The sequence below is a fragment of the Amphibalanus amphitrite genome, unplaced genomic scaffold (genome assembly GCF_019059575.1).
Source record: "Amphibalanus amphitrite isolate SeventyFive unplaced genomic scaffold, NRLGWU_Aamphi_draft 002243F_arrow, whole genome shotgun sequence".
Classification (NCBI taxonomy): Eukaryota; Metazoa; Arthropoda; class Thecostraca; order Balanomorpha; family Balanidae; genus Amphibalanus; species Amphibalanus amphitrite.
In genome coordinates, this window is record NW_024883731.1 from 27,265 (window position 1) to 52,204 (window position 24,940).

At 46.5% G+C, this 24,940-nt stretch overlaps 3 protein-coding genes across 4 annotated transcripts; all 3 read left to right on the forward strand.

Moving 5' to 3' along the window:
• The first annotated feature begins 3,821 nt into the window (after positions 1 to 3,821).
• LOC122376687 (neurotrophin 1-like) lies at positions 3,822 to 8,551 on the forward strand. Its single transcript, XM_043356596.1, has 5 exons — positions 3,822 to 4,045; positions 7,027 to 7,122; positions 7,315 to 7,429; positions 7,623 to 7,744; positions 8,046 to 8,551. Exons 1-5 carry the CDS (start codon positions 3,837 to 3,839, stop codon positions 8,152 to 8,154), a joined length of 651 nt encoding a protein of 216 aa, XP_043212531.1. The 5' UTR covers positions 3,822 to 3,836; the 3' UTR covers positions 8,155 to 8,551.
• Positions 8,552 to 11,016: 2,465 nt separating this feature from the next.
• LOC122376685 (neurotrophin 1-like) lies at positions 11,017 to 23,895 on the forward strand. 2 transcript variants are annotated; one of them, XR_006255683.1, is made up of 4 exons: positions 11,018 to 11,075; positions 11,437 to 11,511; positions 11,790 to 12,474; positions 23,721 to 23,895. XR_006255683.1 is itself a non-coding variant. In XM_043356593.1 (3 exons), the coding sequence occupies exons 1-3, from the start codon at positions 11,061 to 11,063 to the stop codon at positions 12,381 to 12,383; spliced, it is 684 nt and encodes a 227-aa protein (XP_043212528.1). In that variant the 5' UTR covers positions 11,017 to 11,060; the 3' UTR covers positions 12,384 to 12,689. The 2 variants fall into 2 exon arrangements, 1 of the variants encoding a protein (XP_043212528.1); XM_043356593.1 differs by lacking the exon at positions 23,721 to 23,895 and having other exon boundaries at positions 11,017 to 11,075; positions 11,790 to 12,689.
• LOC122376686 (neurotrophin 1-like) lies at positions 21,512 to 23,895 on the forward strand. Its single transcript, XM_043356595.1, has 6 exons — positions 21,512 to 21,735; positions 22,043 to 22,251; positions 22,487 to 22,582; positions 22,782 to 22,896; positions 23,082 to 23,203; positions 23,390 to 23,895. The coding sequence occupies exons 1-6, from the start codon at positions 21,718 to 21,720 to the stop codon at positions 23,496 to 23,498; spliced, it is 669 nt and encodes a 222-aa protein (XP_043212530.1). The 5' UTR covers positions 21,512 to 21,717; the 3' UTR covers positions 23,499 to 23,895.
• Positions 23,896 to 24,940: the final 1,045 nt, after the last annotated feature.

Here is a 24,940-nt window from a genome sequence, read left to right on the forward strand (position 1 = left end):
TCGTTTGCCGCGCCTCGTGCGCTTCGCTGCGCCTATTTGTTCGCGAGTTATCGGCTGGGGGCGTTGAACGCCCCCCCCCCCGGGCAAACGGCGGATGGGGAAATACCCCAGCAACTGCCGGGTTAATCTGACGCATGTTTTGTCATTTGATCGTCATTTTATTTCTTACTTTTTTGCCCAATCTAAAAAAAAATCATAAATACTCTTTCTCCAAATTTTTGACCGTTTATGACCAATAGTAAGACACTGTGCGTCACTACGTTGATATGTCTTGCCCTAAAGCATAACAACAATATCCATTCAGTAATAGCAGTATTCAAAACATGTTCAAAATGCCTCGCGATATCGATAACATAACGAAAGACATAGGCGACTTATAACATACTTGCAATGATGACGTCACACACGCGTGACGTGACGTGACCTCGTCATTTCTGAGTTACTGTATGATGCACGAAAGACACTGGTATACCTATGCAAAGTTTCATCGCAGTCGGTCTACGCATTAACAAGTTATGGGCAAAACATTTTTTCGCGTTGACCCCCGGCCATCCGTGAGGCCGTTTCCAACCATAGTGCGTCGGTGCGAAGTTGGCCCAGACCCCCGTCGGTGCGCGGGTTAACGATCATGTTGATAAATTTCAAACCATCTCGAGAATGCATCAACCTTTTTCTCTTTCATGAATATCTAGGCATATGATTTTTCCAGATTCAGACTCTTCAAACCACTGCAAACAAAATGTTACCTCCATAGCCATGAGCCATCATATGGTGCACCCAGGATACATGCATATCAGCGGTCATGCCACTCGCGTTAGAGAAGCTACCTGACCGAGACGGAGGCGCCGCGATTCCAGCGACACCTATATCGAGTGAATTTCACGGCCCACCTGGGCCAAGACGTGGGACCAAGACGCAGGGAGGTTTGGACTTCGGATGTAAATTATTTCTAACCCACGCACCGACGGGGGGGGGGGGGGTAAACCACCTTTCTGAGGCTTTTCGTGAATAGTGGAAAAACCGCGACGCGTAGCACCGCGAAATTTGGCATGAGTTTCCCACGTCAATTTTGCTAATGGTGTGCAAGACTAAACCTCCTACCTTTCAAGGTCAGGTCACCAGGTCACTTCGAACTGACCCAACTTCAAATCACTGTTTTGCAGCTTTGTCACCGTGTCAGAGCTACAGTAGATGACGGAAGCCTTTGAAAGCCGCAGGATGTAATGAGGTCATTAGTAGCTACGATGTATTTATCTCGGAATTTTGATATAAACGACCGAATGTCAGATTAATTTCTTGACCCCCCCCCCCCCTATTATAAATAAGTCAATGGGGAAAATCAACTCCCTGTTTTTCCACTAAAACGCGACGAAATGGCCCAATATACCATAATTGACTTCATGTAAGATCAACCTTGACTACCTTGAGTCCTGTTTGGCCATTGAACAACTGTAAGGTCGTGTAACGTCATCAAAGGTTACCAAAGGTTCGTTTGCTAATAACTCCTTACAGGAACGAGATACAGCCGAGCGGATGGTCTCATTGTGATCAGCTCGTCAAGACGAATTGAATGATACACATGATAGCCTTGAGGTCACGTGATCTGACGTCAACGTGCCATTAGCCTGTTCCTAGCTTCGCTACTTGGAAGGTTAACCCGCGCCCGGCTGGGGGTCCTGGATTTCCACGCCCTGCTGGGGGGGGGGGTGTTTGAACACCCCCCCTTCTAACTCGGCTCCTGGGCCACGTAGCGATACGCGGAAGGCGGCGTTCGAAAGAGCGTGAAAAATAATGAGGAAATCACTTCGGTCAATTTTTTGGTCAGGTCAAAGGTCAGGTCACCAGAGGTCATTGAAGGCAAATTTTCGCCGATTTCCAGGTCGAATGTCGAAAATTTCCAAGAAGCCAACGCATAACTCGGGAACCAATAGAGCTACAGCGCCGCGGAAAAGCGCATTCGATAGCCCTATTAACGCCCTTTCTGAGTAATTTTCTCAGATTTGACCTAACGTCAACGGTTTTGCCTGCAGGGGGCAAAAACTGCAAAAATAGCCGATTTTTTCGGAAACAGTTTTTCTGCAATAACTTTTGACCCAAGCATTGTACGAGCTTACTTTTACCGGCATCGTGTTCCTCTCGTCAAGACGCATCGAACGAACTATAATTTGACCTTGAAAGGTCAACTTGAAAATTTGACCTCAGGTCAAGGTCATGACCTGACCGGAAAGGGTCATGTTGCATATCAGTCGATCCGTATCGTCGAGCTGAACACATCTAAGGCGTTTTCATCGCTCTAGCATGCCTCTATCAAAAGTTATTTGCGAAAAACTGTTAGATACCATTCGTGACCTAAGATGACCTCAGGGCATAAACAGGGGTCACAGACACCATTTTCATGTTCAGTGTGTCTAAACCACTTGTAATTCAGTGTTTGGGAGTGTTTATAATGTCTTTCGTCCAAAACAGGCGCATTTCAATTTTCTCCCATTGACTTATAATGGTGAGGTCGCAAAATTGACCTGACCTTAGGTCATCGATATCAAAATTCTGAGATATACATTTTGTACATGCTAATGCTCTTAGCAATCGCTGAAAGTTTCAAAGCGATCGGACACTCGGTGTAGCTATGACAGACATTGAAACTTTTTATGAGGTGAGGTCACTTCGAGTGACCTGGTGACCTGACCTTGAATGACCTTGGTCTGAAATTTTCACAACATGTGTAGAATTGATGTATGATAAGGTGTACCAAAAACGGCGGCGCTCCGCGCCGCCGTTTTTGAGATATTCGCGAAAAACCACAGGGGGGGTGTTCAAACACCCCCCCCCCCAGCAGGGCGCGGGTTAATCGAGAAAAACGCTCTTCATATCTAGCACTACCATTTTGACTTACCCCTGTGACGTCGTCTTTGACCTGACCTGAAAAGGAACTTCATAAAAATTGCAGACCTTATTCGTGCGTATCCCTTGCCGTTTACCGCTTGCCGCTATCTTGCTTCATTCTAGAGATCTCAGGAGGGGGGAGGGTCAACCGCCCCTCCCCGTCAGTTCTAAGTAGGCGCGGACCCCCGTCGGTGCGCGGGCTAACTCTGAACTCACCACCATGCTCACTTTTCGCTAAAAATGACCACAGCGTCACATGTTTGTTGGTACTTGGTAGTTGCAGTTATTAACGAAGCGAATGCCATTTTTTAACTTTGCATAAACCATACCTCGAGCAAAAGGTAAGCATTAAAAATGTTTTGCAATTATTTCCTTGCCCCTTTCTCGTATATCATCCCAAAAGACACGAATCGTAAGCAGCCATTAGTATCGGTAGCCAGTAGCCACCCCAGTATCATCAGCCCCCATGGCGGCCCCATTGAACCCCCGTCACGGGCCCGTCCGTCCGATCACGGAGCCCGTCCAGGGTCGAGGTCACGGCCCGTTCACGGGTATATAGTCGGGGACTCGGTCGGACCGATAGCACACACGGCCGGACCGTCCCACTACAGATTCCGACCACAGAGAGACACCATGGCGTTCACATTTGTGGTGAGTGCTCAGAGGAGATCAGTGGACCTCAAACGTCCAACGTGCTCTGTGCCGAAAACAAGTCTTTGACTCAGACAATCATTTCGTAGACGGTAGGCCTACTAAAGGTGTTTTGATCAATCACTCGAAAAACTTCCCTGCTTTTGAGTTTGTTTGATTTTTTTACATCAAGCTACGGCTGGTAGCTTGGTGGAAAATTACTTTTTCAACATAACCCGCCACAAATAAGTATACAAATTTGGCCGTCAAAGGTTATCTCAAAAACCTTGTTTACGTTTCTTTCACCCTTTTCTGTTCTGCAGATGGCGGCTTCTCTAGCCGCTCTTGTTTCTGCCTCCTCTCCCTACCAGCCCCAGCCTGCCTACGGGCATCAGCAGCCTGCCTACGGCCACCAGCAGCCTGCCTACGGACACAAGCCTGCCTACCCTGCCTGTCCTCACTACCCTGAGGACCCGGCCTGCAGCAAGAACAGCACCGACCCCTGGTGTCTCGAGGACTCCGAGTACCCTGAGTAAGTAGGCCCGGGCAGCGCTTGTCGAACAGCACTGCGGATCCGAAGGTTGGGACTTTAATTGTGAAAAACCGCCCCCCCCCCCCCGCCCGCCACCAAACGCAAACACAGCAAAACGCGCAAAACGCACGCCTAAAACGCCAACGCAAACTTCGCAAAAAAACAATCGCCCGCCCGCCGAAAACCGCAGAAAAAAACGCACAAATTGCCGCAAAAAACGCGCGTCTGCCGCAAAACACACACCCCGCAAAAAACGCAAACACCGCCGCCGCAAAAAAAAACGCCCGCATCGCCCACCGCCAACCGCGAAACGTTGCAAAAAAAAACGGCCGCACGCCGCGAACCGCAAAACGCCGCAAAAACGGGCGCCCGCCGCAAACCGCTAAACGCCGCAAAAAACGACCGCCCGCCGCTAACCGCAAATAACGGCCGGCCGCCGGCAACCGCAAAACACCGTAAAAAACGGCCGCCCGCCGCAAACCACAAAACGCCGCAAAAAACGGCCGCCCGCCGCAAACCGCAAAACGCCGCAAAAAACGGCCGCCCGCCGCCAAACACAAAAACCGCAAAAAACGCAAACACCACCGCAAAAACAACGCCCGCAACGCCCGCCGCCAACCGCAAAACGCCGCAAAAAAAACAGCCGCCCGCCGCCAAACGCAAACACCGCCAAAAACGCAAAAACGGCCGCCCGTCGTCAAACGCAAACCCCGAAAAAACGCAAACACCGCCGCAAAAAACGCCCGCCGTAAGTAAAACGCTAACACTGACGCATTAAGACAAATATGGCGCCCTGCGGCAAATGTGGTGCAATCATATCTGCCGTTTAAGCAGCCATCCCTTAATTACAGCGCATCCTAATCGTCCAATGTTCGACAAAGTTACGCACATTCTGCGCTTTGCGGTAAAAAATGGCGCTTTTAGACAAACGTTTTAGACAAACGTTTTAAACGTTTTAGACAAACGCACTGCAACAAACATGGCGCATTCGTTCATGTCGCTTAACAATTCATCCACCCACCAAATTTGAACCCAATCGGACCATATTTGAGAAAGTTATGGACATTTGAATATTTCACGATAAAATATCTCCGCAAAAGAGGAGCCCAGCTGAACACGTGTGCCACGTGACCACTGGTGATGAAAGCAGGACCTGTCACCTCACCGACTGACCCAATTTAGTGTTCTTGGCTGGTTCTGTTTCCACGCTATACGGCCACCAGTTGGCCAAAACACCATTATCCCGGCAGTTGCTGGGGTATTTCGGCACCCGCCGTTTGCTGGGGAGGGGCGTTAAACGCCCCCAGCCGATATCTCGAGAACCAATGGGCGCAGCGAAACGCACTAAGCGGCAAACGAAAGAACACGACGAGACGCTTCAGATGAGTGCTTGCAAGTTGAATTTCGATGTCACAGGTCGGGTCAAGGTCAGGTCAAACACCTGAAATCGGCTTTCGGTAGCATGGACTTCAGAACCTCGTAATGGGCGCCCCTCGTCAATAGCTCAATCAAAACTGTGCACAATCCTTCATATAAGTGCTACAAGAGTGTCAGATTCATGTAGGGGTCGGTCAAACATAGGTCAGGGTCAAGGTCAGGTCAATCAGGTAAGAACATATACCCCCGAAAATCAAAACTGGTATTCGCAGTCTATGATACATGTTTTATTGGTAATTTTGGGCGAAGAACACGTTGGTGACATTTATAATCATACGAGTACGCGTTTTATTGAAAAATATCAATTGAAGAAATACATGCATCATTGTCGTGCAGTGTCACGAGAAATAGCCAAGATTCAGTCCAAGATTTTGGAAATATTGAACGGTAATCAAAAATCGAAGATAGCCAATTGATTGTGCATAACATTGGCAGTCTATGGCGTTTACGGCATGTCTGTATGTCTATTCTGTGATTTTATATGATTTTTCGAACATATTCCGTTTTTCGTTGAAAAATCAGAAATCATGACGTCACTAAAACCTCGATATCTCAAAAAATTTACGACCAATTTTTTTTGAAACTTTGGCACAATGTACTTTGATCAATTCCTCGCAGGTACCCAAAATTTGGTGCGCCTACGGCGCGCCGTTTTTAAGCTACAGCGCGGCGAAAAAAGTGGGGGCGTTTAACGCCCCTCCCCAGCAACTCGCGGGTTATGTGGGAGGTACTCGACTCAAACACGTGGCCACGTGGCACGTGCCGGACCTCTGACAGCTTCACCGTTCACGCCACGTGATGACCCATCGACGTGGCCATCAGCATATAAAAGATGACCCCGGCCGGTGTCACCGTCACTGAACAGTGGACGGCTAAACTCGAAAAACGGGAAAATTTAGGGAAATTTCACCTTTCGAATATATAATTTCCCTAGAATTTTAAATCTTTCATTTTACAAAAAATCCGAGATAGCAGTTTTCTAGCCCCCTTCATTTTGTGTCCATACCCGTTTTCAGATCAACCCTATCATAAAAATTGACGGCCTGACGGCTATTTCCCCCATTCCTTGCATTTCACAATGCTAGTATATTTAAGCACCAAAATTGACCCCGTGCCATGGCACGTGCAATAGCACGTGCGCCACGTGACCACTAGTGCGACAAGCTGGACTCATCTGCTCACCGGCTGCACTGATTTGGTGTCGCTAGTTGAAGTCGTTTCCACGCCATAGGATCCCCAGTTGGCCAATGTCGGATTTTCCCGGAGGTTACCCCATCAAACACGTACCCTGAGTAAGTACCCCCAGAAACATTGACCTCTGTGACTCGAGGACTCCGAGTACCCCGAGTATGCATTGCCAAGAACAATAATTCCGATATATACATTTTTTTGCACACAATATATGTAAACAGGGCTAATGTTTTGCTAAATCATGATAAATAAAAATAAAAGTGTAAAGACTCGTCATTGATGTGTAATTTTTCCCCGGTACGAAAATATGAAAACTATGTCAGAAAGAAACATTCTCCGTTCCTCTATTTCAGGTACGAGATCAAGCACGCCATCAGCTACAACAAACACAAGGTGCTGGAGCTGTACGCGGACGTGGCTGACCTCAACACCGAAAACTCGGTCGAAAGGTGAGAATGAAAGTGTGAAGCTGCTGTTCTCAACGAAAAGAAAACTGCCTTCAAACCTAGCCCCTGATAGTGCTAAATAGCTTCATAAACCAATAAATGCTCCAACTCTGAGCGTTTCCGTTCACCTGGCAACAACACATATTTTTCAACTAAGTTCAAAGTAATTTCTTATTGATGTTGTGTTATCTCCAGGCTGACTGAGATCGAGGAGGAGACGTACCTGTGCCCGTCCGAGGTGGGCTACGTCCGTCCGCTGAGGGCCGTCAACACCGACGGCAAGTGGAGGGTCATCGTCAACAACATCAAGGTAAACTACGAAAGATCAGGACCTTTGAACAAAACAACAGTAAATGCAATTTTATATGCTCTAAATGCTCGCCAATTCCCCTACTTTTCATCCATTGGGGCTTGGGCCACTTCGCCCAGCCTGATGTAAATATAATCTGCCGTCATCCAAATAAAACACAAGTACCGGAGGTGACCGCTAGATGTCTCTGCAGGTCGACTACGAGACGTTCACCCAGACGACGCGCATCGAGAAGTGTCTGTCGGCCGGAGAGGCCTGTCCGCTGGTGCCGCAGTGCTACGAGTCCAGCTGCCTCCAGAAGTCCGTCTACCACAGGTCAGTATCGGGAGAAAAACAACACATTTTCACTACATTTTTCCTCCCAATAATAGCACCTGGACTACATTGCATTGAAATGCTACTGACATGTTTGTGTCTCTGGCAAAAAGAAAAAGAAAAATGCATTTAGATGTGCCTTCTCTTTGTCTGCTAACTGCTGTCGACTTTTTCAAACTTGACACGTGATTTGCGCTGATTTTTCATTAGCATCTTCTCTTCTACACTGTTGTTTATTTTCTTAACGCGAAAGCATTGCTTGTTTATCAATGAATAACGTGTTTTCCTTGCATTCACACAGGTTCCTGGTGTACGACCCGTGCGACCAGTACTTCCCCTTCGCCATCGAGACCTTCCAGCTTCCCGCCTCGTGCGCCTGCTCCCTGGGAGCTTACGAAATCTCCCACTAGATGGCAGCAGCGACTACAGGTTTCTCAATAACACAATATCGACTGAAGGCACTGTCAATGATTCCATGGTGATTGCATTGTAACTTATTTCGAGAGCTTTTGTATTTATTGTCGCAAGATGCTTGTAGAAATGTACGGCGGTGAGCATGCTAGCTAGGAGCTGTATTTTTATAGTTCTTGGTGTGAGTTGGTGTTCTTGATCTCGTGCTGGCGGCGCGGCGGCAGTCTCTGGGGGGAGATTTTTACCATCTGCGACTGGCCATGCAGTTTTACGGAACAACGAACTCAACAAAACGTGTTGCGAATGTCAACTATTTATGATTTAATATGTTTCTGTGATTATTTTGTAAATATGTGAGATCGTGTCAGCAAGTAATAAATTGCCATTGCCCATGTACACATGATTTTAAGTCATTTCGTCATTTTCTACGGGATTGTCATACGCATGAAATAGTTTTTACTTAAAACGATTTTGTTCGAGGTTCACGCAAAGGGCTTATTACCAGAAAGGAAACGGGACCGACCGATAAATAAAAGGGAGAACCCAATCATTCATCCATCGTCAAATCTAAGTATCGGAATAAAAGCGCGGCGTCGTATTTCCCGATTTGCACAAGGGTTACCAAACTTTTGTAAAAAAGGTTAAAAAGCGTTGGAACATGCAATTCAAAAACAATATCGTCAAATCACGATCAATTTTGCCATATGATTCCACACATGATACCGGCAATGCAGTTCGAGTCCATTTTCAGTTGCTTATAATGAAGATTATGGCCGTGATCATGTAAAAGAGCCAACTTTCAAACCCCATAAAGCACTTCGTCAAACAGGTGCCTAGCAGATACAAGTTAAACTTGGTAACAAAATATCGATTTTTGTATGTGATGTTTATATTGTTCTGGAATCACAGGGTTTACCGAAAATACCGAAGTTTTTTATTTCCAGTTGACGTGTGACCAAACTATGCCACCAATTGAGACAAACGATGCCTAAAACGACAGAAAAGAGCGAAACATGTTATGTTTTCATGCGCAAAATACCATATTGGTGGGTGGCCCCCGCACAAGAACGAGCGCGAGGGAGCACGCTCTCAACCGCCGTCAAGCTCTCCCGATACCCACAATCAGGTAATGCCTTGTCGGGATTCTTGTCGGCCACAGAGACCTGTTCCCTGAAGTTCGCAGCGAAAAGACGTGTTATTACATGACTTGAATGTTAACTTGGCGTGTAATAATTTTGACTGTTGAACGCAATTTTTACATTTAATTTCCTTCTTAGGGAACATATAGTTATTTTTGTTAGTGACAACATGACAACGGGCAATAGTCATCCGCGCGTGTTTGAATCTTTTTTTTTTTTAAATTCCTTCTGAGTGGCGAAAATTTAGCGATATTTATTAGCGAGTTGAGTGGGCCATGTAATAAAATGAATGCTATATGGTGTAGGGGTAATAAGAAAACAATTATTGTCCTCTGTGACACGACTGTAGCCCTCGGGTGAACACTTCAACAAGCATTATTGCCCTCGGCTAAAGCGTTTTGATGAGGTCCTGGAATGGAAGCCTTGTAAGTTTCATTGCCCTGCGAACAGAAAATCACTGACTATCAGTGATCCCCGGAGTGCTATTTGTCAGCTCTCTATAGCCAGATCCTTGAAAAAAAGCCTTCCATGAGGAGATGGTACCCGCCCCAGCTCGACCAAGAAGGAAAGAGCGACAGGGTAGAGAAAGAGACAGAGAGATAAATAAAGGAGAGAGAGAGAGAGAGAGAGAGAGAGAGAGAGAGAGAGAGAGAGAGAGAGAGAGAGAGAGAGAGAGAGAGAGAGAGAGAGAGAGAGAGAGAGAGACAGAGAGAGAGAGAGAGAGAGAGAGAGAGAGAGAGAGAGAGAGAGAGAGAGAGAGAGAGAGAGAGAGAGAGAGAGAGAGAGAGAGAGAGAGAGAAGGAGAGAGAATCTTGCACCGTTCTGCAAACCACGTCGACTGATCTCGTCTCGGATGGTGTCGGTGCTCCACTTTGGGTATGGGTCATCCTTCTCCCAGTGAAGGGGAGGGGCAGGGGGCAGGGTGTGGTTTCGACAGTGACCTAATGACCAATATCAGGGGAAGAACGGGGACAGTTACGACCTGTCTACGGCAACTAGCATATTCGGCAATTCATGCTCAAGACAAGAAGTTCAAAAGAATAAAGTAAGATATTCAGATTATTTGTTATGTTTTATCACAATATTTTTTTTTTTAACTACGCAGGGCTTGAGAAGGACTTCCAGTTAAGATTTAACCAAGTATTTCGTGCATGTTTTCCATTCTTCGGATATACATGCAAAAAAAAAAAGAGGCAAAGATGAACTTCGCACATCTTACGTATCATACAAAATTCCACCTGTCATGAACAATTTGTAGAGAAATGCCCTACAGGTAGAGTCACGCCAAGTATCTTGAACATAAAAAGCAAATGATTAATCTAACCATAACATTATTCCATGCTATTTTCCTGCCTGAACAGAGCACAAAACAATTAAAAAATCCATGTTAAGGATTTTCGGTAAAAATCAACATTTTATTGCCACAACTTTTGCGTGAAGCAGAGGGTTAAGCAAAAATGACCAAAAAAGAAGCACTACTTCTTCACTGTTATTGACCTGAAAAAGCCAAGTTAATTGCAATTATGAAGTCACATTAAATTACACCAAATGATGCGTAATTTGTCAATGATAAGCGACATCAGGTTTCATCGTCGACCGCAGCCGAGCGCCCCTCTTTCACCGGACCAAGGCCGGCTCCACGACAGACGACGGGCGGCCACTGCGCATGCGCCCACAGCAGAGGCCGTGTATATAAGGTGAGCGGCGATTGCGGACAGCACAGCCAAACCGTCTCACCTCCTTTTTCCACTTCTCCCAGTGACGTCATGGCGATGAGACTGGTGAGTGGTTTGGGGTGGACTGCTATTGCTTGTATTTCCGAATGGAACTTATTAAATAAGTCTTCCAAATATTACACAAAACATTAATCAAAAATATTTGAAAGGTCATAACAAATGTGTACTAGCCCTGAGGTGTTTCTCAAGGATTCTTACTTTGCCCACAACTATTACTGAATCTAGCTTATTGTTACAAAATCTTCATTCAAGTTCGTCCGTGCAGTCATCTTGTAATTTTATTTGACTCAGTTATCTCCAATTCTATAAGCTCTAAAACTTTTCATTGTTCTCATTGTTTTGTAAGATAATGTGCGGTGAACCTCCCTTCAGCTCTAACAATGCTGTTATCTTTTCATCTTTTCAGATCAGTGTGCTGGCGTGTGTGGCTGCGGCCACGGCCAGCCATCCTCCCCCTTACGGACACCCTACGCCCCACTATGTAAGTGAAGCCTTAATTCCATACGTGACATGATATCGAACTTCAAGGAGGAACGGTTATGTGCTACTAAATACAATCCAGCCTAACATCTTTTCATGTGGGTCATTCTTGTTTATCTTCTCACCCTTCACGAAGTCCCTCTTATTTTTTTCAATGGTATTCAAAACAAAATTTCATAGCGAAAGTCAAAAGTCGAAAGAGAGTCCTAACGAGTTTGGTTGCCAAATAGACCATGAATGACCCTTAATTTATTTGTCTTCTCTTATCTCTTGTTTCAGGGCGGCTACCAGCAGCAGCACTACTGCGACCCGACGGCGGCGCCGGCCTGCGCGGCCAACTCGTCCCTCACCTACTGCCTCGAGGACGCCGAGTACCCGGCCTACGAGATCAAGGCGGCCATCTCGCAGGACCACCTGTTCGCCAAAAAGTACGCCGACATCGGCACCCAGTCGGCCGACGACCTGGTCGACGGCCTGAGCGCCGAGCAGGAGTCGGCCTTCGACTACGGCTACTACACGGGCTCGTCCAAGGGCGACAGCCCATACGACGTGACCCACTGGGCTGGCCCGGCCGGCTACATCTGCCCCAGTGACGTGGCCTACGCGCAGCCGCGCCGCGCCCAGAACGTGGCCGGCGAGTGGCGCGTCATCGTCAACGACGTGCACTACTACACGCAGACGGCCCGGCTGGAGACGTGCCTGCACCCGGACGCCGCCTGCCGCGCGCTGGCGCCCTGCTACAAGAGCAAGTGCACCCAGAAGTACATCTACCACCGCATGCTCTCGTACGACCCGTGCGACCCGTACAAGGGCCTCTTCATCGACATCTACCGGCTGCCGGCCGCCTGCAGCTGCCACGTGCCCGCCCTCTGATTGGCTCACGCCGCCGCTGACGTCACTGACCTCTGGCCGGTCACGTGACTGGCGAGAAGCAGCGAGCGCCACTGCTGATGAGCCCAGCGGCCAGTCCGGCTGAGATCTGCTCCCCCCCCAGAGACTGCCGCCGTGCCGCCGGCCGAGACACCGCCTCGAGCCGCTGGGTTTGTATGTCTGTGTGTGCGCGCGCGCCGCTCACCGCCCGCGTGTGAAGGCCCTCTGTCCCTCTGTCTTTCTGCTGTCCTATCCCTCAGCTGAGGAAACATGTAAACAAAAATACGCAATAAAAAGAGCATAACAGAACGCGACGTTTTTTTCGGAAGAGAGAGTGAGGAAGGGAAATGTGAGTCGAAGTGACACTGTCAGTAGACAAACATACCACCAGCGTCCAGCAGTATTACAGAACACGATGTCGATAAATAAGGAATGGGTTAACAAAATGGAAAAGATAAAGATAACCATCATTTCGATCATTGATGCTAGTGGTAAGGTCACAAGTTTGTTTTTTATTTGGCGAAGATCCAACGTCTTCAATCATTATCACACGAACCATGGCTCTATATGTGTTGCCGTTCCCTTCAGATTCAGAAGCGCTAATGGAATGGGTTCTGGGCGAGCGATAGCAATGCGATTCTCAGGGCTGCATCCGATAAAACGCCAAATTTTCTTTTTGTCTTTTGGTAGCCTGCAAGTGCATAACTAACTCGATGATGGCAAGTGCGAGCCAGAGTAAAAAAAAAAAAAAAACAATTCCAGGAAAGTTAATGTACGATGGACTAAAGAAGCAAATAAGAAAGGACTAGCAATTTGATTTAGTTCAACTACAGTTAGTGCTTCTAATTCCTATTTCCTTGGAATTAACACGCGCTTACTGGGGATGGTTGACCCTCTCCGATTTTTTGCCATACGGTCATTTTTGCGGTCATCAAAGTTTTCACCTAGGGAGAGCGGGGCCAGTTAAACCACTTTTTATATATTGACATGCACAGCGAGATCTAGTTGTCATATCGAAAAATGCACAATGCCATGAAAAAATATGCTCTTTTTGCTTTATTTTAAGATATGTAAAATTATGTTTCAAACATATTTTGCTGCCAAACGCATGCTTATAAAACAGCTCTACGCCCGTTTCAAATGACCCCGGTGCGAGGGTCAATTGAACTAGCCCATGGGGTCAATTGCACCTACCCTCGCCGGCACAGGCCATTTTGCGTCCTTCGACGGCACAAGGGGGGGATTGGTACGACCCCCTCCTCACGTTTGGCCCCTGATCGAGCTAGAGCTTCGCAGAAAAAAACGAGCGTGTTGCCCGTCACGAGAGGAAGCCGATGATACCCAATTTTAACCCGCGCCCGGCTGGGGGTCCTGGATTTCCACGCCCTGCTGGGGGGGGGGGTCTGAACAACAACCCCCCCCCCCTTCTAACTCGGCTCCTGGGCCACGTAGCGATACGCGGAAGGCGGCGTTCGAAAGAGCGTCAAAAATAATGAGGAAATCACTTCGGTCAATTTTTTGGTCAGGTCAAAGGACAGGTCACCAGAGGTCATTATAGGCAAAATTTCGCCGATTTCCAGGTAGAATGTCGATAATTTCCAAGATGCCAACGCATAACTCGGGAACCAATAGAGCTACAGCGCCGCGGAAAAGCGCATTCGATAGCCCTATTAACGCCCTTTCTGAGTAATTCTCTCAGATTTGACCTAACGTCAACGGTTTTGCCTGCAGCGGCAAAAACTGCAAAAATAACCGATTTTTTCGGAAACAGTTTTTTTCTGTAATAACTTTTGACCCAAGCATTGCACGAGCTTACTTTTACCGGCATCGTGTTCCTCTCGTCAAGACACATCGAATGAACTATAACTTGACCTTGAAAGGTCAACTTGAAAATTTGACCTCAGGTCAAGGTCATGACCTGACCTGAAAGGGTCATGTTGCATATCAGTCGATCCGTATCGTCGAGCTGAACACATGTAATGCGTTTTCATCGTTCTAGCATGCCTTTATCAAAAGTTATTTGCGAAAAACTGTTATGAGTTATCTATACCTTTCGTGACCTAAGATGACCTCAGGGCATAAACAGGGGTCACGGACACCATTTTCATGTTCAGTGTGTCTAAAACACTTTTAATTCAGTGTTTGGGAGTGTTTATAATGTCTTTCGTCCAAAAGAGGTGCATTTCAATTTTCTCCCATTGACTTATAATGGGGAGGTCGCAAAATTGACCTGACCTTAGGTCACCGATATCAAAATTCTGAGATAAACATTTTGTACGTGCTATTGCTCTTAGCAATCGTTGAAAGTTTCAAAGCGATCGGTCACTCGGTGTAGCTATGACAGACATTGAAAGTTTTTATGAGGTGAGGTCGCTTCAAGTGACCTGGTGACCTGACCTTGAATGACCTTGATCTGAAATTTTAACAACATGTGTAGAATTGATGTATGATAAGGTGTACAAAAAACGGCGGCGCTCCGCGCCGCCGTTTTTGAGATATTCGCGAAAAACCACAAGGGGAGTGTTCAAACACCCCCCCCCCAGCAGGGCGCGGGTTAAGGTCCTAGGTCATCGGGTGACCTTCCAGGTCAGGTCAATGACCCGAAAACCGGGAAAATCGGGACCTGTTAGAAAGTCGTAATGTGTGGCTGCTATGTGGTTTTCCAGGGTGCTGATCACGAATATCGTGTTAGTTTTGATCAGAGATGATGTTTTTAAGCATTTAGACCAGGTCGGGTCAGGTCAGGTCAGGTCAACCGGTAGGGGTTGTGACGGGTATTCGTAATACGTGTCAACCGCCTCTGACAGCTTCGTAACATGTTACGATGAAGACACCAAAACTGCTTCGTAAATGTTCAAATGGTTGCTAATTTCGAATTCAGCTCCAAAAACCAGCCTATAAACATGTAAAACTCGAAAAAGTGAACCGAGGAAGTGGTCGAGCGCGGACATTTACGAAGTAGTCTTGCTCGCGCAGCGCCACGGTGCGCAGCGCTGCGGCTCTCCTTCTCCCCGACCGCCGTAACCCCGCGTGTGAGAACGAGTGAGTGAGACGAGTGCGAGAGCGAGAAGCAGTATGGGACGAGCGCGGATGAGAGATTATTTTCCCATTGTTTTGAATGTATCGGTGTAAATGCTCTCTATATCCGTATGCTTGTATTATTGACGTGCGATGGTGAAAAGCCCCTGAGAGCAGTGGACCTTCGTGAATATACATTCTGATTCTGATTCTGATTCTGAGGTCACCCGAGGTCACCAAAGGTCAATGACCTGACCTGACCTTCAGGTGACCTTGACACCCACCCTAATGTATGGGAACAGCATCAAATCACATGTTTGAACGTTTGAAACCACGAAAAGCCTTCAAACGCGCGGCTAATGCGAGCCGACATACGCCGAATCGCGATTTCGGTCAAACATGGTCACGAAAAGAGGTCAAAGGTCAAAGGTCATTAGGGTCAGGGTCATGAAATTTTCAGGGAACGTGTAAAATTGATCAATGCGAGGGTACTGAAAGTTTCGTCGCGATCGGCCGCTTTTTACGTGAGTTATTCGCGAAAAACTTTAGGGGGGGTTGCATCAACCTAAGGTGCCGGCGAGGGTTAACAATGGGATGTTTTCCTCTTTGAGGCCACTTTCTTAAGGAGATATTTTGTCCGCTTTACTTTTCCAAATGCTACATTCAATAGGTCGTTAAAAGCTAAAAGTGCAAAGTTCCTCATAATAGGTGACATAAAGTACATAGACTATGGTAAAATGGGCGGATGAGAAGAATGGGAAATATCTCAGGCCATAGTGTGTTTTCAAGCAAAAGGCTGGAGAAAAAGGGGTAAAAAATTGAGCTCTATTTAACAACGATTTCAGTTTAAAAGCTCATTTCAAAGGTGGACTATTTCCTTTAATGTTTACAGCCCCTGAACAATAACCATTGCAAAGGTCACCGGGGTCCATTGAAACGGCCTGTGGCCCTGTTTCAACTGACCCTCAGAGAAGCGTTTCAATTGACCCCATCCGCTCCCGCCATCTCGCACGCGCCGTAAAGCGCATGTCAAATGAGCTGGAGGGACGACATCATGCTGAATGAAGGGCCAAATAAGGTGTTAGTTATTCCGGAGCCAGGAGTTGTTCTTTCAGCAAACAAAGGTATATGAGATATCACAAAATATTCATAAGAACGATTTCTCCCAAACGCCCCTCAAAAACACAAAGACAAGTGTCAAATCAAAATTACCGTCCGTTTGCCGCCCAAACGCCGTTGACAAAGGAAGTGGTCGAGCGCGGATGCGCAGTGGTGTCGGCAACGCCATATGTTGCATACTGTTGAAAATAAAGCATGTTTCATCTGACCCCGTGTTTCAACTGGCCCCGCTCTCCCCGTATTTGGTAAAGCTGTTTATTATTTATTTTTACACTTACTGTGAAAAACAAACGCAATAAATTCACCGATCAAATCAGTGCAGGTCATGATAAGGGACATAGCCACTGAAAAAGGTTTTAACAGTCCTATGCGGAAGGCTTAAGTATTTGGACGGGCTACTTTTCCTTTCAAAACAGTATGAGTTCATGCCAATTAACATTTCTACATCTACATCCTAGTTTTCCATGTCGACGAAAGACTACGTCAGTTTTCAGGTCACGTGACCCTTCATCCCAATAACATTTCATTGTGTGAAGATCAGTTAAGTTCTATATAGGTGTCATCAACAGGTTTTATAAAGGGTGGTCGATCATCTCAGCTGCTATTCGAACTACTTGGTCAATATTTGACCTTCCCCTGTGGTCATATATGGACATCATAGAAACATGGTCATCATTGATATCATGGGAACCGTCTCGTTGGAAGAAATAGGGGAAGCCGGGGGAAGCCCGGCATAGTATGCTCTTTTTCATTTTTATTATATACCATACGTGCTGTACAAAATGTTGATATCCTGCTAGCTAGCTAAGTTCATTGGCCGTGTTTTCCCAAAAATTCGGTTTCGTGGAATAAGTATAAGGTTGAGAAAATCGAGTTTTAAAAAAGTGTTGATTTTTCTGGGGTAAGCACGGCATAGGGGTAACGCCGGCCACCTCCCCAGCGCTTTACAACGAGTTGATGAAACCATTATGTGTTTTCCAAATATTAACGGGAAGTGAAATATTAACCCGCGCCCTGCTGGGGGGGGGTGTTTGAACACCCCCCCTTGTGGTTTTTCGCGAATATCTCAAAAACGGCGGCGCGGAGCGCCGCCGTTTTTGGTACACCTTATCATACATCAATTCTACACATGTTGTGAAAATTTCAGACCAAGGTCATTCAAGGTCAGGTCACCAGGTCACTTGAAGTGACCTCACCTCATAAAAAGTTTCAATGTCTGTCATAGCTACACCGAGTGACCGATCGCTTTGAAACTTTCAGCGATTGCTAAGAGCAATAGCATGTAAAAAATGTATATCTCAGAATTTTGATATCGATGACCTAAGGTCAGGTCAATTTTGCGACCTCCCCATTATAAGTCAATGGGAGAAAATTGAAATGCGCCTCTTTTGGACGAAAGACATTATAAACACTCCCAAACACCGAAGTACAAGTGGTTTAGACACACTGAACATGAAAATGGTGTCCGTGACCCTTGTTTGTGCCCTGAGGTCATCTTAGGTCACGAATGGTATCTAACAGTTTTTCGCAAAAAACTTTTGATAGAGGCATGCTAGAGCGATGAAAACGCCTTATATGTGTTCAGCTCGACTATACGGATCGACTGATATGCAACATGACCCTTTCCGGTCAGGTCATGACCTTGACCTGAGGTCAAATTTTCAAGTTGACCTTTCAAGGTCAAATTATAGTTCATTCGATGCGTCTTGACGAGAGGAACACGATGCCGGTAAAAGTAAGCTCGTACAAGGCTTGGGTCAAAAGTTATTGCAGAAAAACTGTTTCCGAAAAAATCGGCTATTTTTGCAGTTTTTGCCGCCTGCAGGCAAAACCGTTGGCGTTAGGTCAAATCTGAGAGAATTACTCAGAAAGGGCGTTAATAGGGCTATCGAATGCACTTTTCCGCGGCGCTGTAGCTCTATTGGTTCCCGAGTTATGCGTTAGCTTCTTGGAAATTTTCGACATTCGACCTGGAAATCGGCGAAATTTTGCCTTCAATGACCTCTGGTGACCTGACCTTTGCCCTGACCAAAAAATTGACCGAAGTGATTTCGTCATTATTTTTTACGCTCTTTCGAACGCCGCCTTCCACGTATCGCTACGTGGCCCAGGAGCCGAGTTACAAGGGGGGGGGGTGTTCAAACACCCCCCCCCCAGCAGGGCGTGGAAATCCAGGACCCCCAGCCGGGCGCGGGTTAAAGTACTGATTAGCTCTGGACATCTTAGAGTTTATGTCACTACTGGTATTTTAGCTAGCGTCTACTACATATACAGTACAGGTCGATGAAAATCGTGATGCAAAATTGACAAAAAATGTGTATTTCAAAATTCCTTAAAATTTAGTTTTCTTTTTACCTTAATGCGTCATATTGCATATCATTCGACTCGGCTAATGAAGAAGAACACAACGACACCATTTTTGAAGCTCTAGCTTCATTGTCTGTCGCGTTATCTGCAAAAACGTAGTTTGACCCTAGTTGACCTTAAGTGACATGACTGGCTTTGTCTATGATAACATGTTTATTTTCGAAATTTATCTTTGATCTAGGTGTAAACCAAACCTGCTCAGTACCTATTATCTCATGGAAAACAGTGGTTTAGTGGCATTGCTCTCGGTTGGGGGTAAGCTTGGCCACTCGCCCGGGGTTACCCCAATGTGCTAATTTTTATTTTAGAACAGCGATATTCGAAAAAAATGTCATACTTAAGCCAGCCTGCCTCGTCACCCCTCACTACAAACACTTAAACGGTCCTTACATAACATTCGTATAAATATTAGTACTGCATGGTATAACATTAACAGTGCAACATATCTCACTTTTTAGCTAAAAACCCTTAAAATATCATTTTTGCGCTATAACTTTAACAATACGCAATTTTTGTCAGCCTTAACTTTTTTGCTGGAGTTACCTTAGCTGCCACGCTGAAAGGACAAACAGTTGAGCATTTTATTGTGGTTAATATAGCCGGAAACGGGGTGGCCGGGCTTCCCCCGCGCCCGGGCTTCTCCCGGCTTCCCCTAAGATGGTGAGCCTACATTTTCAATATCTATTTCACATTTGTGCCCTCAGGTCATCTTCGTATCAAATGCTTGGCTGAAAAATGCCTTATAAGGTATTTTTCAACCAAACATTTGATACGAAGAAAACTTGTGAAACGTCTGTCAGGGTCCCGAGATAAATTGAAATCTAATGACCATGTTGATAAATTTCAAACCATCTCGGAAATGCGTCAACCTTTTTCTCTTTTATGAATATCTAGACATATGATGTTTCCAGATTCAGACTCTTCAGACCACTGCAAACAAAATGTCACCTCCATAGCCATGAGCCATCAGGTACGTACATACGTACAGCCCACCGCTAAAGTAATGTAGGGTTTTACCAATCTCAACGGTTGGCTTTGACTGGCGATTGTTTAATGCGGAGTGATCGAAAAGAAGATGTCAATAGCTAAAGTTGCAGCTGCAAGGGTGACGATACATATAGGAGCTACAAAGTTTCATTGTAGTCTGGCTAACCGTTCCTAAGCTTCAGAAGCAGAACATACCCATGACTAAAACCACACATTACTTCTGCTGTGGACTGTATATACATACACCCAGGATACATTAGCGGCCATGCCACTCGCGTTAGAGTAGCTACCTGACCGAGACGGGAGGCGCCGCGATTCCAGCGACACCTATATCGAGTGAATTTCACGGCTCACCTCGGCCAAGACGTGGGGCCAAAACGCAGAGAGGTTTGGACTTCGGATGTAAATTATTTCTAACCCACGCACCGCGCGACGGGGGGGGGGTAAAACACCTTTCTGGGGCTTTTCGTGAATAGCGGAAAAACCGCGACGCATAGCACCGCGAAATTTGGCATGAGTTTCCCACGTCAATCTTGCTAATGGTGTGCAAGACTGAGCCTCCTACCTTTCAAGGTCAGGTCACCAGGTCACTTCGAACTGACCCAACCTCAAATCACTGTTTTGCAGCTTTGTCACCGTGTCAGAGCTACAGTAGATGACAGAAGCCTTTGAAAGCCGCAGGATGTAATGAGGTCATCAGTAGCTACGATGTATTTATCTCGGAATTTTGATATAAACGACCGAATGTCAGATCAATTTCTTGAACTCCCCATTATAAATAAGTCAATGGGGGAAATCAACTCCCTGTTTTTCCACTAAAACGCGACGAAATGGCCAAATATACCATAATTGACTTCAGGTAAGATCAACCTTGACTACCTTGAGGCCTGTTTGGCTATTGAACAACTGTAATGTCATGTGACGTCATCAAAGGTTACCAAAGGTTCGTTTGCTAATAACTCCTTACAGGAACGAGATACAGCCGAATGGATGGTCTCATTGTGATCAGCTCGTCAAGACGAATTTATTGATACACATGAAAGCCTTGAGGTCACGTGATCTGACGTCAACGTGCCATTAGTCTGTTCCTAGCTTCGCTTCTTGGAAGGTTAATCGAGAAAAACACTCCTCATTTCTAGCACTACCATTTTGACTTTTTTGACCCCTGTGACGTCGTCTTTGACCTGACCTGAAAATGAACTTCCTAAAAATTGCAGACCTTATCCGTGCGTATCCCATGCTGATTACCGCTTGCCGCTAGCTTGCTTCATTCTAGAGATCTCAGGAGGGGGGGGGGGTCAACCGCCCCTCCCCGTCAGTTCTCAGTTGGCGCGGACCCCCGTCTGTGCGTGGGCTACCTCTGAATTCACCACCTTTTTCACTTTTCACTTTTCGCTCACTTTTCGCTAAAAAATGACCACAACGCCACATGTTTGTTGGCAGTTGCAGTTATCAACGAAGCAAATGCCATTTTTTAACGTCGCATAAACCATACCTCGAGCAAAAGGTAAGCATAAATTTGTCTTGTAATTATTTCCTTGCCCCTTTTCTCGTATATCGTATCCCAAAAAACACGAATCGTAAGCAGCCACCAGTATCGGTAGCCACCCGGTGCCATTAGTATCGGTAGCCGCTAAGCAGCCACCAGTATCGGTAGCCACCCGGTATCATCGGCCCCCACGGTGGCCCCACTGGATCCCCGTCACGGTCCCGTCCGTCCGACCACGGAGCCCGTCCAGGGTCGAGGTCACGGCCCGTTCACGGGTATATAGACGGGGACTCGGTCGGACCGATAGCACACACGGCCGGACCGTCCCACAACAGATTCCAACCACAGAGAGACAACATGGCGTTCACATTTGTGGTGAGTGCTCAGAGGATATCAGTGGCAATAGCTAGTGGATGGAGGGCGAGGCTGAAATATAATCGTCACACACATTGTGCCGAATAAGAATCGTAGGTGTACCAAAACATTTCTCTTATGGCCGTGAAAGGGGCTTGCTTATTTAAATTGTTAGCTTTCTCTGTGCCTATTTCAATTTAAAAAGCTCCTTAAATTTGAAATAAAAAGAGATCCTCATGTCTGTAAAATTTCAGCCGTTACAAAAAAAAAAAATCATCTGATAGCTAGCACTTCGCTGATATTCATAGTTCCTTCCTCTACTCCGCAGATGGCGGCTTCTCTGGCCGCCCTTGTTTCGGCCTCGTCTCCCTACCAGCCCCAGCCTGCCTACGGGCATCAGCAGCCTGCTTACGGCCACCAGCAGCCTGCCTACGGACACCAGCCTGCCTACCCTGCCTGTCCTCACTACCCTGAGGACCCGGCCTGCAGCAAGAACAGCACCGACCCCTGGTGTCTCGAGGACTCCGAGTACCCCGAGTAAGTACCCACAGAAACACCGACCCTTGGTGTCTCGAGGTTTCCGAGTATCCTGGTAGTGACAAGAACAACTATTCTGATTATTTTTTGCACATAAACAGCGTTTTGCTAGTTCATGAATAAATTAAATTAAAAGTTTAAAGATTCGTCATTGATGTGCAATTGTTTCCCGGTACGAAAAAAAAAACTTGAAAATCAATTTCAAAAGGAACCATTTTCCGTTCCTCTATTTCAGGTACGAGATCAAGCACGCCATCAGCTACAACAAACACAAGGTGCTGGAGCTGTACGCGGACGTGGCCGACCTCAACACCGAAAACTCGGTCGAGAGGTGAGAATAAAAGTGTCAAGCTGCTGTTCTAAAAAGAAGATGAAACTGCCCTCAAACCTAGCCCCTAATAGAGCTAAATAACTTCATAAGCCAATAAATGTTCCAATCCTGGGCGTTTCCGTTCACCTGGCAACAACATACACCTATTTTTCAAATTAAAATAAACTAATTTCTCATCAATGTTGTGTTTTATCCCCAGGCTGACTGAGATTGAGGAGGAGACGTACCTGTGCCCGTCCGAGGTGGGCTACGTCCGTCCGCTGAGGGCCGTCAACACCGACGGCAAGTGGAGGGTCATCGTCAACAACATCAAGGTAAACTAAAAAAAACGGACTTTTTAACAAAACAACAGTAAATGCAATTTTTATATGCTCTAAATGCTCGCTAATTCCCCTAATTTTCATCCATTGGGCCACTTCGCCCAGCCTGATGTAACTTTAATCTGCCGTCATCCAAATAAAACACAACTTCCGGAGGTGACCGCTAGATGTCTCTGCAGGTCGACTACGAGACGTTCACCCAGACGACGCGCATCGAGAAGTGTCTGTCGGCCGGAGAGGCCTGTCCGCTGGTGCCGCAGTGCTACGAGTCCAGCTGCCTCCAGAAGTCCGTCTACCACAGGTCAGTATTGCAAATTCATCTCGAATCTTCCTTGTAGCGTTAGTCCTCTTCACAAAATACGTCACAAAACTACACCTTCAATTCTAACCATTCCGATTTCATTAGATTTTCTTAACATATGCCCAAGGTCTTCCCTTGTCATACGTGCTTACTTGATGACGAATTTTGTTTCTTTTCTTCGTACAGGTTCCTGGTGTACGACCCGTGCGACCAGTACTTCCCCTTCGCCATCGAGACCTTCCAGCTTCCCGCCTCGTGCGCCTGCTCCCTGGGAGCTTACGAAATCTCCCACTAGATGGCAGCGGCGACTACAGGCCTCTCGATAACACAATATCGACTGTAGGCACCGTCAATGACTCCCTTGTGATTGGATTGTAACTTATTTCGAGAGCTTCTGTATTTATTATCGCAAGATGCTTGTAGAAATGTACGGCGATGAGCATACTAGTTAGGAGCTGTATTTTTATAGTTCTTGGTGTGAGTTGGTGTTCTTGATCTCGTGCTGGCGGCGCGGCGGCAGTCTCTGGGGGGAGATTTTTACCATCTGCGACTGGCCATGCAGTTTTACGGAACATCGAACTCAATAAAACGTGTTGCGAATATCAATTATTCATGATTTAATATGTTTCTGTGATGATTTTGTAAATATGTGAGATCGTGTCAGCAAGTAATAAATTGACATTGCCCATGTACGTATAGTATGTCTAAAAAGAATGTCCCCTCGCCACCACGCGGCGCTGCTGTCGCGAGCCGGTAGTTGGCTGAATCCGGACCAAGCCACGTATTCCCATGCGCTGGGCGACAGCTACGCAGTGGCTGATAGTAGCGTAATCCCGAACCTTCGTGACACGACCTCGGGAAGGAGGGAGGGGTGTGGGCGGGGAGCGCGTGGTGCGCTCCCCCGCCCGCTAAGGAGGGGTGCGCCGCGCGCCGCGCGGTAGACTGGGGGCTGTCTGGGCCAAAGGGCAGGGGTCACACACCAAGCCAACGAGTGCTGATGAGGGTTTGTAGGGACTGTGAAGTTTTGCCACGTTTGACACGTTTGCTACGGGTGCCACGTTTAGCGACGTGTCTGAGCCAAAAAGGAGGGTTGAGGAAAAACATCTGGTTAACCACATCGTGGTAATAGAGTTTGCCAATGCAGGCCTTCATAACCATAAACAGCTTTTCTAAGTTCGCAGAGGCCACCATTGAATAACAATATCCGGATCGAAGTTAACGATGCCGAGATACTATCGCTGCAAGAACACTCATGGAAATTTGTGAAAGAAAAATACACGCATTTTTGTTTTTGCTATTTTAATGTTTTGTTTTAGTTTTCCTTTAATTGATCAGAAAGAAAAACAAAATTGAAATAAAAAGGAAATTTTACCTTATTTTATAAAGTGAGAATTTTGGATAGTTCATCTTTGGTAGACGCCTAATAAACAATAGTGTTCGCCGAGGAAACTTATAACGCGTTAGCCAGGTCAGGGGTCAGGTAATATGGCCCAAGGCAAGAAATCGGTTTTTGATAAATAACCGCAAAAAATGGCCGCAGAGTCGCGGTTTTGGCATAATCGTTTAATTCGCCTCGCTCAGAGGTGTCGAATGGTAGGCATACGTTTTGTTCGGTTGAGGTCTCAGTTGACTCAGATCAAGGTCAGGTCAGAGTCCCAGGTCACGAAGCTGGTTAAAGGAGGTGATATCGCATATCATTTGATTCGACAGGTCTTCCACTGCATTGGTGAATGGTGG